The following is a 13,280-nucleotide window of genomic DNA, read 5'->3' on the forward strand; positions in this document are numbered from 1 at the left end:
CTGCTGACCTAGTCCTTCTCGACAGTAGAGGTTGCGGGTTTAGAAGGTGTTGTTGAAGGAGCCTTGGTGAGTCACTATGCATCTTCTAGATGGCACACTGCTGCCACTGTGTGTCAGTGGCAGAGGCAGTGAATTTTTGAGATTGGCACCCTATAATGAAATGTGGTGAGATGGGGTGCCAATCAGGCAGACTGTTTTGCCTTGGATGGCACCAAGCTTAATTATTGCTGGAAGTGCATTCTTCCAGAGTATTCCATCATATTCCTGACGTGTGTGCCTTGTAGATGGTGGACACGCTTTGGGGAGTCAGGTGGTGAGATACTCTCTGCAGAATTCCCAGCCTCTGACCTGCTCTTATAGCCACAGTATTTATATGGCTGGTCCAGTTCTGTTTCTGGTCAGTGGTAACCCTCAGGATGTTGATGGGATGCTTTTATTTATTTGTTATTGACCCAAGGTGAATTTTTATATGGCTGGTTTTCCTCACCCCAGTTCATTGTCTATATTCAAAATTTAACATAGCTTAAAGCAGAAGTCGTAATAACATCTAGAAGTACAGCTAGGATCCAGCACTCAAAAGAACCACTGATGGAAAAGCTGATGAGTTTTAAAATCATGAAACCACAGTGAAGATCCAGTTTTCATTAATTGTAATTACTGATCATTCAAAGCACTACTCATTACAAAACTGGGGTATGACATATAGACAGGCATTGTGAACTGAGAAGCAAAATACTGCGGACGCTGGAAATCTGAAAGAGAAACCGAAAATGCTGGGGGAAAAAACTCAGCAGGTCTGACAACATCTGAGGAGAGTAAAGCAGAATTGATGTTTCCAGTCCGTATGACCCTTCTTCAGCTCTGACAAGTCATACGGACTCAAAACGTTCACCGCTTTTCTCTCCACAGATGCTGTCAGACCTGCTGAGTTTTTCCCCAGGATTTTGTTTTTCATTGTGAACTGGTGACTGAACTGACAGGCAAAACGCACTGCAGCAGGCATCTGGCCAAACCCAATTGTTTCAAATAGAAACATGACTGGTACAACATCACCATCATAGACTAAACGGCTCGAGTCTATTCACCCAAAACCACCAGGTTGACTTAGTTCCCGTGCATAGAAAATCAAGTGGTCTCCCAAAATTTCAAGTCTATCTTGAAGTGAAGGGGATTTCAGTTTGTAGTAGAATTGTCATGGTTTTATTGTTTTTAATTTCCAACATTCAGCTCAAAGCTAAGAAGCCGAGGGTTCGTTAAAACTGCTTCGGATAGCTTGCCAATCCAGAATTTTAGTACAAGTATTTTTTCCTCAAAGATAATGGACCCCTAGCAAAGGTTATGCAGCTGGGTGGAAAAGGTAGGGGGAGATACCTGTTGAGTGCAAAGAAATAAACTACTATCCTACAATTTGACCCAGTACTCGGAGGAGCCAACTTGAGCTTAGGCCTTCCTTGACTTCAGCCCTTCGCTTCTCTGCCAGTGAGCTAGCATTGTGCCACAGCATGGGTTTTCTATGACATTCTATGACATCTTTTGGTTATCTCCACCTATCACTGGCCCTCTATCCAGCTCTACTTGTCCCACCCCACCCCTTAAACCAGCTTATATTTCACCTCTGTTCTATTTTTACTAAGTTCTGTTGAAGGGTCATTCGGACTCGAAATGTTAACTGTGTTCCTCTCCACAGATGCTGCCAGACCTGCTGAGTTTTTCCAGGTATTTTTGTTTTTGTTATGGGTTTTCTATATCACTACACCCATCCTGGGCATAGGCAGGCAGAATAAGGAAAGGTTGGGGTAGGGCAGCCAATCGTCGGGTTGGATGACAAGTGCCATCACATTTAACAACTACCATGGTTCTCTGTGTGAGCTACCCTCTCCCCACACTGTTCGTGTGCTTAATTAAAGTGTTTAATACAAATTTCATCAGAAAATGTTACAGGACAAAACCCCTTCCTGGATAAAGTGACCAGAACACAACAGTACACGTTAACTGCACAATCTACCACTATTTGTTGAAAATAAACTGGAGACTCACGTTAGTCAATGAATAAATATATGTCAACAGCCTTACATTATGGACAGATGCGGGTAAAACTGCAGCCAATTTATATTTGCAGGATCACTTGTCTTTATTCATTTGCTAACAGCAATCCAGCAACTAGCTCACTTCAACACCTCGGGTATGCACACATGCATTAACAGGTTATGCACAAAAGCTGGGCTTTAAACTCAAGTCTCCAATTTCAATTCATCCTGTCAATCTTAATACAGGACGAGGCCAAGAGGTATTTGGATCAAATCTAGTTTATGCTTTAACAGGATCAATACGCTGTGATGATGCCTATCTGCAAATAATGGATTTAAATTCATCAGGGCCTGAAGATTAGGTATGGCTCCAGAAATGAATGGAGTCAGCCTTATCAGTGATAGCACTCTTGCCTGGGTTACAAGGGTGGGTGTTCAAAACCTAGAATTTGGAGCATATAATTGAGCCTGTCACTTTGTGTAAAGCCAAGGGCAGTGTATAAATATTCAACTCTTAAGGTCATCAAAGCATCACTGATAGTAGAAGTGTCACATACCCTCCAAAAGAGTTATGACATACTTTGACTCATTATAAGCTTTCTTATCAGCAATGTTTCTAAACCGGGAATTCAGGAAGATGGCAATGTCACTTGACTAGTAACCCAGAGGCCCAGGCTAATGCTCTGGGGACATGGGTTCGAATCTCACCACGACAGCTGGTGGAATTTAAACTCAATTAATAAAATTTGGAGTTATAGTGGCCATGAAGCGAATGTCAATAGGTCAACCAGATGGTTGTGACAAATGTCCTTTAGGGAAGGAAAATCTGCCATCCTTACCTGACCTACATGTGACTCCAGATCCACAGCAATGTGGTTGACTCTTAACTGCTCTCTGAACTGGCCTAGCAAGCCCTCAGTTCAAGGGGAATTAGGGAAGGGCAACAAATGCTGGCCTTGCCAGCAACACCCACATCTCATAAAACCACAAATGAAGAAAAAGACAGGAGTAGTGAGAAAGGTTTCATGGAACAGTTCAATAAGTCATTTATTTGTTTCAGCTGTAAACTGGAGGCTTAAGTACAAATGTGGTGTTAAGCTTTTGTGCATCCAAAATCTGAAAAATTCAGAAATCACCACCAGCTGTCATTTGACCAAGATGTTAACATGCACTTCAGGCCAGACAAGGTTTCATAATGCTATGGAACTATTTGAAAAGCAAGGGAGTTTAACTTGTGTTAGTTGTGTTGCAAGGTATGTTGTCATTCATTGCTTCGTTTCTTCACATGAATGAACTATTCTTGTAGGTATACAATATGCTTGGTCACTCAAATATAGAACACAGGAGATAGGTGAAGGTGGCCATTCAGCCCCCCAAGCCTGCTCTGCCATTCAACTAGATCATGGCCGATCTTCTATCTCAATGCCATTTTCTCCACACCATCCCCATATCCCTCAACATCTTTATTACCTATAAATCTCTGTCTTAAACATACACAATGATTGAGCCTCCACAACCCTCTGGGGTAGAGGATTTCAAAGATTTACCACCCTCAAGTGAAGAAATTCCTCCTGATCCCAGTCCAAAATGGCCTACCCTTTAATCTGAGATTATCCCCCTGGAAATAGCATCCCCCACTTCCTCCACAGGCAGGGGAAACGTCCTTCCTGTATCCTTTGTAAGAACTTGATAAGCTTCAATGTGCATTGAGCAATATTAAGTGAGCCTTTATTTCAGACACTAGAAAGCAGCTAGCTTACTTGAATTTAAAATAGTGCTGTCCCCTTTCATATTAAAAAGGTGACGAGCCTTTGCAGTTGTATGGTGAAACACATCAGGGCATGTTGCGCCAGATATCAAAGGCAAAAGTTGCAGAAAAATGGTAATTATATTAAAATGGCATAAAATTAAAAGATGCTCCAACCCATTTAACGCTCAATAAATCAAGCTTGATGGACAAGAACGTGTCAACACCTATTGATAAACACATATTGCTAAGTATTCTATTTCAACCCTCATGATAAAAATCGAGCCTGGAGCTGGATAGACAGCCAGTGATAGGTGGAGGCAAAGCAGAGATTGCCAGCTCCACCTGTCCCCACCCCACCCTTAAACAGCTTATATTTCACCTCATTTCTATTTCTCTGATGAGTTCACACGGACTCGAAACTTTAACTGTCCCCCACTCCACAGATGCGGTCAGACCTGCTGAGTTTTTCCAGCTATCTGTTTTTGTTTCAGATTTCCAGCATCTGCAGTATTTTGCTTTTATCGATGTGTAAACGCCCATTGGTCATGCAAAGATTTTGCAGTTTCTATTTGGCACTAACTTTTCAAATTGGAAAAGAGAAACATTTGCTCTTTCACGTCACTTTAGGAATAGATTTGTACAATTGTTGCCGCTTTCTGGCAAAAAAAAAGGAAAATCAAAAAATTAGGGGTTTTGCTCATACCATTACTTTTTAAAAAAAAAGGTCACTATGTTCTTGGATGCATACTTATCTACTTTAGTGGTTTCTGTTCCTTGAAGGGAGATTGCAAGTAGATTGTTCTACTGCAATGCTTCCTGCTTAACCTATGACTCACCCATCAGTTGCCTGTGCCAGGCTGTACCTTGGATGGTTCAGTAAATAGTGCACTCACTTTGCAAGTTGCTAAGAATTGTATCCCGCCCCCCCCCCCCCCAAAAAAAAGGCAGCTGCTTTTAGATCAAAGTGGAATCCTACCCCTTGTGTTAAGGTTACCAACTGACTCACTTCTGCTCTCCCACGGGATATGACAGCACAAAACAAGACAGTCTGGTTTGCTTGGAGCGAGTGCTCATTCAACAAGCTCTGATTTCCAACACTGTTTCTTATACACTTCTGTAAATCTTGTGCCCATTTTGATTGATCTTTGCAATACAGAAACCTTCTAAAAGGAAGGTCGACCAATGCTACAAACTCTTAACAAAATTTCAAATTAAGGATTGCTCCTTTCAGATCAAAGGACATAAATCCCAGGTACAGACGTGTCCTAGAAATCAATGTTTTGCAATAAATTATCAGAGCTTTTCTAAATAGCAACCAGGAGCTCTTGCTCGAGATATCTCCCCAACCAGAAAAGCAACTCCAATCAACATAAGCCACTGACTGAAACTATGACCATTGTTTGGAGGCTAGGCGCTACAGCAAGGTAACTTTCCCCATTCAATTAGGAGGGCCAAACAGATTTCACCACACCGAAATGTAGTAAATGATAAATAGACTCGAAACACAAACTCTTTTGTTTCTCTCTCCACAGGTGCTGCCAGGTCTGAATTTTTTCACCCCCCCGCCCCCAGCATTTCCTGTTTTTTTTATTTCAAATTTCTCAATCGCTGGGGGTGAAACAATCATACTCAAAATTCGGTGTTGCATTTTAGAATTTTACAAAAAGGTAGTGACGCTTCTTTGAAAGGGAAATGCAGCAGTTTGGTTGGTATAGGACTTGCCTCATGTCAGGTCCTGCAGTTTTGGTGCAAAATATCACCTGAGTTTGGAGTTGGAGCCAGAAACCAGGACAAGGAGGTGACTCTTAATTGAGGTAAAGCGTTGTGAAAGAAGGTCCAGCTGGAATTTAGCCACCATCAATAGCTTATGGTTAAAAAGCATAATGAGCTAGTAACAATATTTGTCACGTTAGAATGTGGTTTAAATACAAGAAAAACCCACAAAATACTGTTGGAGGCTGGAAATAAGAAAAAAAATAGAAAGCACTCGGGTGGCTACCCTGGATGCTTCTAGCATTTCTGCTTTAAAAGACCAGTTTTACAAAATGAATTATCAGTTTGCTCCAGGGCTAAACATAATTATTTTTCATTTATGTATTTGTGAAGACAAAGTGACCAGTGTTAAAAGTCCGAGATCAATCTCAACTCAATTCCCTTCAGGCTAACATATTCAAGGTGCTTTTCAACCTTCTGGCCCTCATCAATCTGAAGCATTATAGAGCAGGGGTCAGTGGTACTCAAGTCAGAATACAGTGAGTTAACACCGAAATCTCTAAAGTCCCTGTCCCACACAATGCTTCAGCGCAGAACTATCAGTGTGCTGCCTAAAAGATGGGAGATAGAACGTGAGCTGGAAAGTCAGCCAATAGATGGTGAAATGCTATTTGCTCCTTCTGTTCAGGCGATAAGGAGGAGAAGCAAAATCCGAAAACCAAATAAAAAGTTTGATGCTTCTTGCAAACTACAAGGGTGATTAAAATTTATATGCCCGTTCGTGGGAAGCAGAGCATGTTGCTAAGAATGTTGCGTAAGCCAACATTGCTGGACATCATAATCACAATTGCACAGGGAGGTGGGGGGTGCACATCAAGGATTTTTTTTTATAAAACTCTACGATATTCAGTTGATATCTATAAACACAGGCCCCGAGTTTCCGGTTTGGGCACAAAGGGCACTTGTTTACAGAGGTGTTTGATCAAGTTTCTGCTCGCTCATTTACATATTGCCACATACAAAATTCGCCATGAACAAGTGCAACTGGGTAATGTGAGAATGTAGTTTTTGAAGTTTTGAATTAAAAATATATGGGTTAAGCACAAAAGCATTTTTTAATCAGAGTCTAGTCCAATATGATTCGCCCAATTTTAGTTAAGTGAAGATAACTTTAAACCGACAGAATTGTGATTTTATTTAGTGTGTAATGTACCTTTAAGAATAATACTTGTTAGGAAAGATCACATAACCAATAGAGTAGCGCAGGCTACTTAAGCAGTCAGTGTAGAGATAGAGTTGGAGTTGAAAGCATGCGTGTAGTTGCTGCTGAGTATATTGTAAATAAACTTAATGTTTCCACCCAAGAAGCGACTGATCAACTCTATCACTAACAGCACAACTCGGCCACCCTACAACAGAACCATTTACAAGTTACATTGTGCATTATAGAAAATAAATAAAATAGGGTACCTATAGTGTTCTTGCATTATTAGGAGCTCAACTTTTAGAGCCAAGGTCTTCAAACATGCTCAATTAGCAGAAAACGTTGACAATTTAATCCGAGGCAGTGCCCAGGTGTGAGGGGGTCCGGCTCCCAAACTTTTGGAAACTTCCACAAAAGCTTGCAAAAAACTAGATTTGTTCTCGAAATCCCACCCCCCCCCCCACCCAACCGACCCCCAACCTTATGCATTGGATTGGTTGAATTGTTCCCCCAAAAAAATAAAAATAAAAATCAGCACAGCCTAGCAGAAGGTCCAGGCCTTAAATGCAACTAGTCCAATTACACAAGTGATCGGTTCAGTAGATGTTTCTGGACTGAAGACTACGTCCAATATTAAGAACATAAACTCCCAAGAAATCATTGCCAGATTTTAAAACTTGCACAATTCTATTGCTGAACTGCCCTGTTGGCCAGGGTTGTAAATGAGTGCCAGAAACCCCCTGCAGATTTCTGGGGTCAATGAAAAGGTTATACATTCATTAACTTTGATGCATTACACAGAGGTCCACTAAACCATCCAAGTTAGGAGTAGGAGTCCATGTACAGTCCAAACCTTAAGTAATTACATCTAAGAAAGAATTACCAAGAGATAAATATTTGGTTGCACTAGCTTTTGAAGATCATGAGGCTAAGCTACGTTTGACAAAACCATGTTAAATATAAATACTTTTGAATTCAATCCTGCGGTTTAATAGTTGAACATATTGACTATCTGCCAATTGAAAAGGCAAACATTTATAATTGGTGAGAATAAGTGTAGCTTTAGTTTGGTCATTGGCAAAGAAGTTCAACTTGAAGCCAATTTTAAAAAGGTACAATTCATCTCAGCTTTTTAAATAACTTTTAAAAAGCACTTGCAAACATATAGGAGCAAGCCATTTCGACCCCTCTAGTCTGATCTGCCATTCAACTAGAGCATGGCTGATCTACCTTAAACACATTTTCCCACACTATCCTCATAGCTCTCCATGTCTTTACTATCTAGAAAGATCTTGCTTTCAACACCACTCAATTTGAGGTTTGTAAGTAGTGAGATATTCCTTAAGTGAAATAGAAAATGGTAGAACCTTTCCAAGAATTACTTCTTATGGTTAAAGATTCTTCACCGCTACAACAACAACTCATCTGCAGCCCATTCACACAAACTCCCAACTTACCCAATACCATCCCACTCAAACCCAACTCTCCCACTCCCCAATTGACGTTTTGGAAAAAAAAATACAATCAGTTCCCCATAAATTCAAAAATCCTTGTCCATAAACCTCTAAATGAACTTCCCCCCCCACCCCCATCCTGCTGGCAAGTCTTAACATTTATTAACACAACATGCAGGGAAAAAAAATCACAAAATATCATTCACACCTCCCTCCGCCCAGCACAACCTTCCATCCCTCTCCAAGTGGGAAAGGGAAGCCGTACTGAGCGATATTACGTGTACATCTTGGATTTTCACAATCAACCTACTGTCCCTTATAAAATTTGGTAGAGGTCAAATTCAGTTTGGAGTGGCAGGTTATACAAATCCTGCTACATTAAAACCTGCTTCAAGTGGCACTACCACCCCCCAAGCTTGATACATCCAAGCAGGCTAGCAACTCGTGTCAGAGTATCTGCATGATCCAGATTCCCCATTTTATGTGAAAAGGTCTCAAGTTGTGTCTCAAGTTAGAAGTAGTGGACATGCAGAAAATTCCACATCTGGCTAACTTATGGTTAAATAAAAATAATAATTACCTGTTTTGATGTTAGCTTGATCAGTGACCCTTCATAACCCTGTAGGGGAAAAATACATTACAATAATGGAATTTTTACAATTAAAAGGTGTTAGTACTTCTCAAAACGAAGCGCGCAGTTTGAACTGGTTGAATTAAATCAGTTCAATGCCAGGTGAGATTAAATAGGCAAATTCAATACCAGGTTTCCAAAAGACATGTTTCAATCTCTAAAAGGAAAAACTACAACTGAAAGCGAAGGCATATGGTAGAGAGATTATAATTAAGCTAGCCTTGAATTTAAAATGCTAAAAGCACACTTCTAGATTTTAAAAAGTGGAAACCACTTTGGACAAGTACAACTAAATTGAACATATTGTCTCAAGTTTATAAACAAACATCTTGATTTTTGCACAAGTCTCACCCAGTGGGTACAAAACTTCAATGCAGAGACCTAAAGTGAGGCTGTGAGATTGACAAAAATTTGTGGGCCTGTTGATTGCAATATCAATGTTTTAAGGTCAAGGTCTTTGTAGGTCACCCAAGGCTTCTCTCCTGTCCCCTCCTATTTTTAAAGGGGTAGACGTGGAAGGGGTCCTCAACTTTGGCAGCATATCCTTTTACAAGGCCCAGGTAAGAGGAGAGCTAATGTGGTTCAGTGAATAGTGTTTGTGCTTCAAGCGTCACTAAGTTCTGGGAAATCCCAATCCAGAGACTTGAGCACAAAAATCCAGGCCAACATATCAGCACCGCGCTAAAGGAAGTGCTGCACACAGTTGGAGGTGCAATTTTTTGGATAAGATGTTAAGTTGAGGACTCACTGGCTCTCAGGTGAGCAGAAAAGCATCCCCTGGCACAATTTGAAGGAGGGAGTGAGAATTCAGCCTGATGTCCTGGTCAAAATTTATCCCTTAAGCAACATCCCAAATTAGTATCTGATCATATTGCTATTTGAGAGACCTTGTGTGCCAATTGACTGCCACTTATCCCTGCATTACAACAAAGACGATACTCCTAAAAGCACTTGAATGGCTGCAGAGTGCTTCTGAGTGCCCTGAAGCTGTGAAAGGCACCAAGACTATTGTTCTTCTTAAAATAAAACCCAGTGATTTAACAGCACCAGGGTTGCTGAGGAGACTCATTAGAATGAAGAGTCACTCAAGTCAAAAGATAAAATGCAATTTGAAAAAAGGCCAATTAGACTGAATGCTCAGTTTAGAGCACATTTATTGTGCCTGCCTGCAAAGTTGATATTGCTCACAGAGCATTACATTACATTGTTCATCAGGAATTTATCTTGCGCAAGAGCATTCGTCAACCTGCCCACAAAAGCTGCTGGGCCCAAGTCTATCAATTTACTTATGTATGCGTTGCTACTGCAGCCAAACAGCTGACGGATTAACCCAAGGATACATTACCGGTCTGTGTATTGTTAGTCTACAATACTAAACTTAATGGCTGGGACTTTGCAGTCAGTAGTAAAGGAAGAGTGCTTGCTGCTGCCCTTGAAGGGAGCGGAGAGATCTAGTGACTTGTGGGGGAAAAGCAAACTAAAAGCATTCTCCGCAAGCAATTGTAGAGTATTTCTTATTGGGAATTCTTGGCGTTGAGCTGTAGCGATGCTCAAATCGCCCAGGGTGACCACTTACATCAAAAAAAATTAATCCTTGTGAATCCGCAAACCAGAAGAAACGAAAATTGTATTATGCTCTCCAAAATAAAAGCAAAGATTGCCCATACATATAGATGGCACATCATGAACATTAAAAACTTAATAATCTAGCAATTTAATAATCCAGGAGAAAGTTAGCTATCAGGAAAGATCAGAGGGGCCGAGGGCTTTTTTTTGGAGCAGGGATGGTTGAGGGGAGATTTAATTGGAAGTGTAAAAAAATGACGAGAGGCCTGGATACAGCAGAAGGTCCCATTTCCCTCAACAGAGGGGGAAGTCAATAACCTTGGGGGGGGTGGGGGGGGGGGGGTGCAGAGTTTTGTTTTTAAGTAAGTGGTAGAAGGATTAGAGGGGAGTTGAGGAGAATTCTTTTCACCCGGAGGGTGGAGAGAGTCTGGAACCCACTGCCTGAAAGGGTCATAGAGGCAGAAAACCACTTGGCTACGCACTTGGGAAGGGCTGTAAACTACAGGGCTGGAGAGTAGGATTAGGCTGGATAACACATTTTTGGCTGCTGCAGGCATGAGCTGAATGGCCTCCTCCTGTGCTATAAATTTGATGTGAGCAATTAATCATAAGAAACACTTAACAGCCAAATGTAAAAATGAGCTTTTCCAAGACCAGCTCAAATTGTTCAGCAGTGATATTACTCCAATCACTGTTTGAAATGGTTATACCTAATCAAGCAGGCTTAACTGTTGATGGGGTTTCTAACAGCGATATTGGGGGCAGGGGGGTGTGGAAAAAGAGGAATTTCACCAGGTCGATTGATTTTACCAGCCTGGGGTGGGTTCCAGGTTCCGCAGCACAGCCTGTGATGGGGCCATGAGTAAGACACCCAGCAATTCAGGATTTCTACAATAGCCTGCGATTTGGCTAAATCCTGAAGATTCAAAACAATAACGATGATGGATGCTAACAGCACACACACACAAAATAAATTCTGTCACAGGATGTAGGCATTTGTTGCCCATCCCTAATTGCCCATAAGGTGGCAGTGGCGAGCACCCTGCTCGAGCCGCTACAATCCATGGGGCGCAGGTACACCCCATGGTGCTGTTAGGGAGGAGTCTTCCTTTCCAAAATAAAGAGATGGGCGCACACAATCCACTAACTGCCTTAAGCAAACCAAATTGAGTCTATGGACCACACTTGAAGGTTGTTAAGTGCTTATCAAATTCCATAAAACCAAGCAGCACCTAATTTGTCCAAGTATCAAAACACACTTTATACACAAACTCTGGTGCAAGATCGGCAGTTGTTACCGGAAGCCATAGTCCAAGCTGAGCAGTAATTCTTTCAAAACAAAAATTAGCACCTCAGACTCAAATGTTAATTGCTAGAAGCAAACCATGTTCAACATTTTATCCAATTTCAAGAACACTTGCGCGCTGATCAGCCAAACGGACTGAACTCTTACACACCAGTGAGAAAAAGACATCTTTCGAGGGTGGCCTTATAAACCAGAACCAGTCTTCAGAAAAACAGGCTCAAAAAGCATCCCATTGAAGAAGGACAAACAGCCAGGTGCATGGAGTGTAATTCACTTGAATAACATGTCATTCTAACATTGTTCAAAGTGAAGGAAACTATTCCCCTAGCAGGGTCCCCTGCAATATGTAAAATTTGAGGTTCTGTCAGTTATCCAAGGATTCATATCGTTATTCTGCAGACTTTACAATTGTATTTTTGCAAACAAGATTTTTTAAAATAAAAAGTATTTGCATTAAATTAGGTACCTGGTTATCTAGTTGATACAATATATTAAATGCAGCTCCATGTCAATACAACCTCATTAAACGGAAGTAATGGAACTCTCCCCTCACTTAAAAACTACAAACTCCTTTTGGGTGCAGTTCAAAGAATTGGTGACCTGGAGGTCCTACAGAGTAATGGTGGTAGGCTGTCATCCTAGAAAGTTTTTTTTTTATTCACATGACATGGGCCTCGCTGGCTGGGCCAGCATTTATAACCCTTCCCCAATTGCCCTCGATGTGTTGGTGAGCTGTCTTCTCGAACTGCTGTAGACCATGTGGTGTAGGTACACCCATGGTGCTGTTAGGGAAGGAATTCCAGGATTTTGACCCGGCGACAGTGAAGGAACGGCGATATATTTCCAAGTCAGGATGGTGATGGCTTGGAGGGGAACTTCCAGCTGGCGGTGTTCCACTGTGTCAGTGGCAGAGGGAGTTGATGTTATTTTAGTGGATGGGGTACCAATGAAGTGGGCTGCTTTGTCCTGGATGGCATCAAGCTGGTGTTGTTGGAGCTGCACTCATCCAGGCAAGTGGGGAGTATTCCATCACACTCCTGACTTGTGCCTTATTAAATGGTGGACAGGCTTTGGAGAGTTAGGAGATGAGTTATTCATTGCATGATTCCTAGCCTCTGACCTGCTCTTGTAGCCACAGTATTTATATGGCTAGTCCAGTTCAGCTCCTGTTCAATGGTAACCCCCAGGGATGTTGGATTATAGGAGATTCGGCAATGGCATTGAATGTCAAGGGGAGATGGTTAGATCCTCTCTTGTTGGGAGATAGTACTTGCACTTGTTTGGCATAAATGTTACTTGTCACATAAGCCCAAGCTTGAATGTTGTCCAAGTCTTGCTGTGTAAAGACATGAACTGCTACAGTATGAGGAGTTGCAAATGGTGCTGAGCACTGTAATCAGTGAACATCTGCACTTCTGACCTCTCATGGTGGAAGGAAGATCATTGATGGAGCAGCTGGATATGGTTGTGCCTAGGACACTATCCTGAGGAACTCCTGCAGTGATGTCCCAAAATGGAGATGATTGACCTCCAACAGCCACAACCATCTTCCTTTGTGCTAGGTATGACACTAATCAGCAAAGAGTTTTCCCTGATGCCCATTTACTCCACTTCTGCCAGGGCTCCTTG

General features: G+C 41.6%; 1 protein-coding gene across 3 annotated transcripts in view; it reads right to left on the reverse strand.

Moving 5' to 3' along the window:
• The window catches only part of LOC121271977 (RNA-binding protein with multiple splicing 2), a 98,909-nt gene that overhangs the window by 49,116 nt on the left and 36,513 nt on the right, over positions 1 to 13,280 (reverse strand). For all 3 annotated transcript variants that reach the window (XM_041178243.1, XM_041178245.1, XM_041178244.1), the window contains exon 3: positions 8,729 to 8,767. In XM_041178243.1, the coding sequence (XP_041034177.1) occupies positions 8,729 to 8,767 (39 nt within the window). The remainder of the gene's footprint in view (positions 1 to 8,728; positions 8,768 to 13,280) is intronic.

The sequence above is a fragment of the Carcharodon carcharias genome, chromosome 32 (assembly GCF_017639515.1).
Source record: "Carcharodon carcharias isolate sCarCar2 chromosome 32, sCarCar2.pri, whole genome shotgun sequence".
Lineage (NCBI taxonomy): Eukaryota > Metazoa > Chordata > Chondrichthyes > Lamniformes > Lamnidae > Carcharodon > Carcharodon carcharias.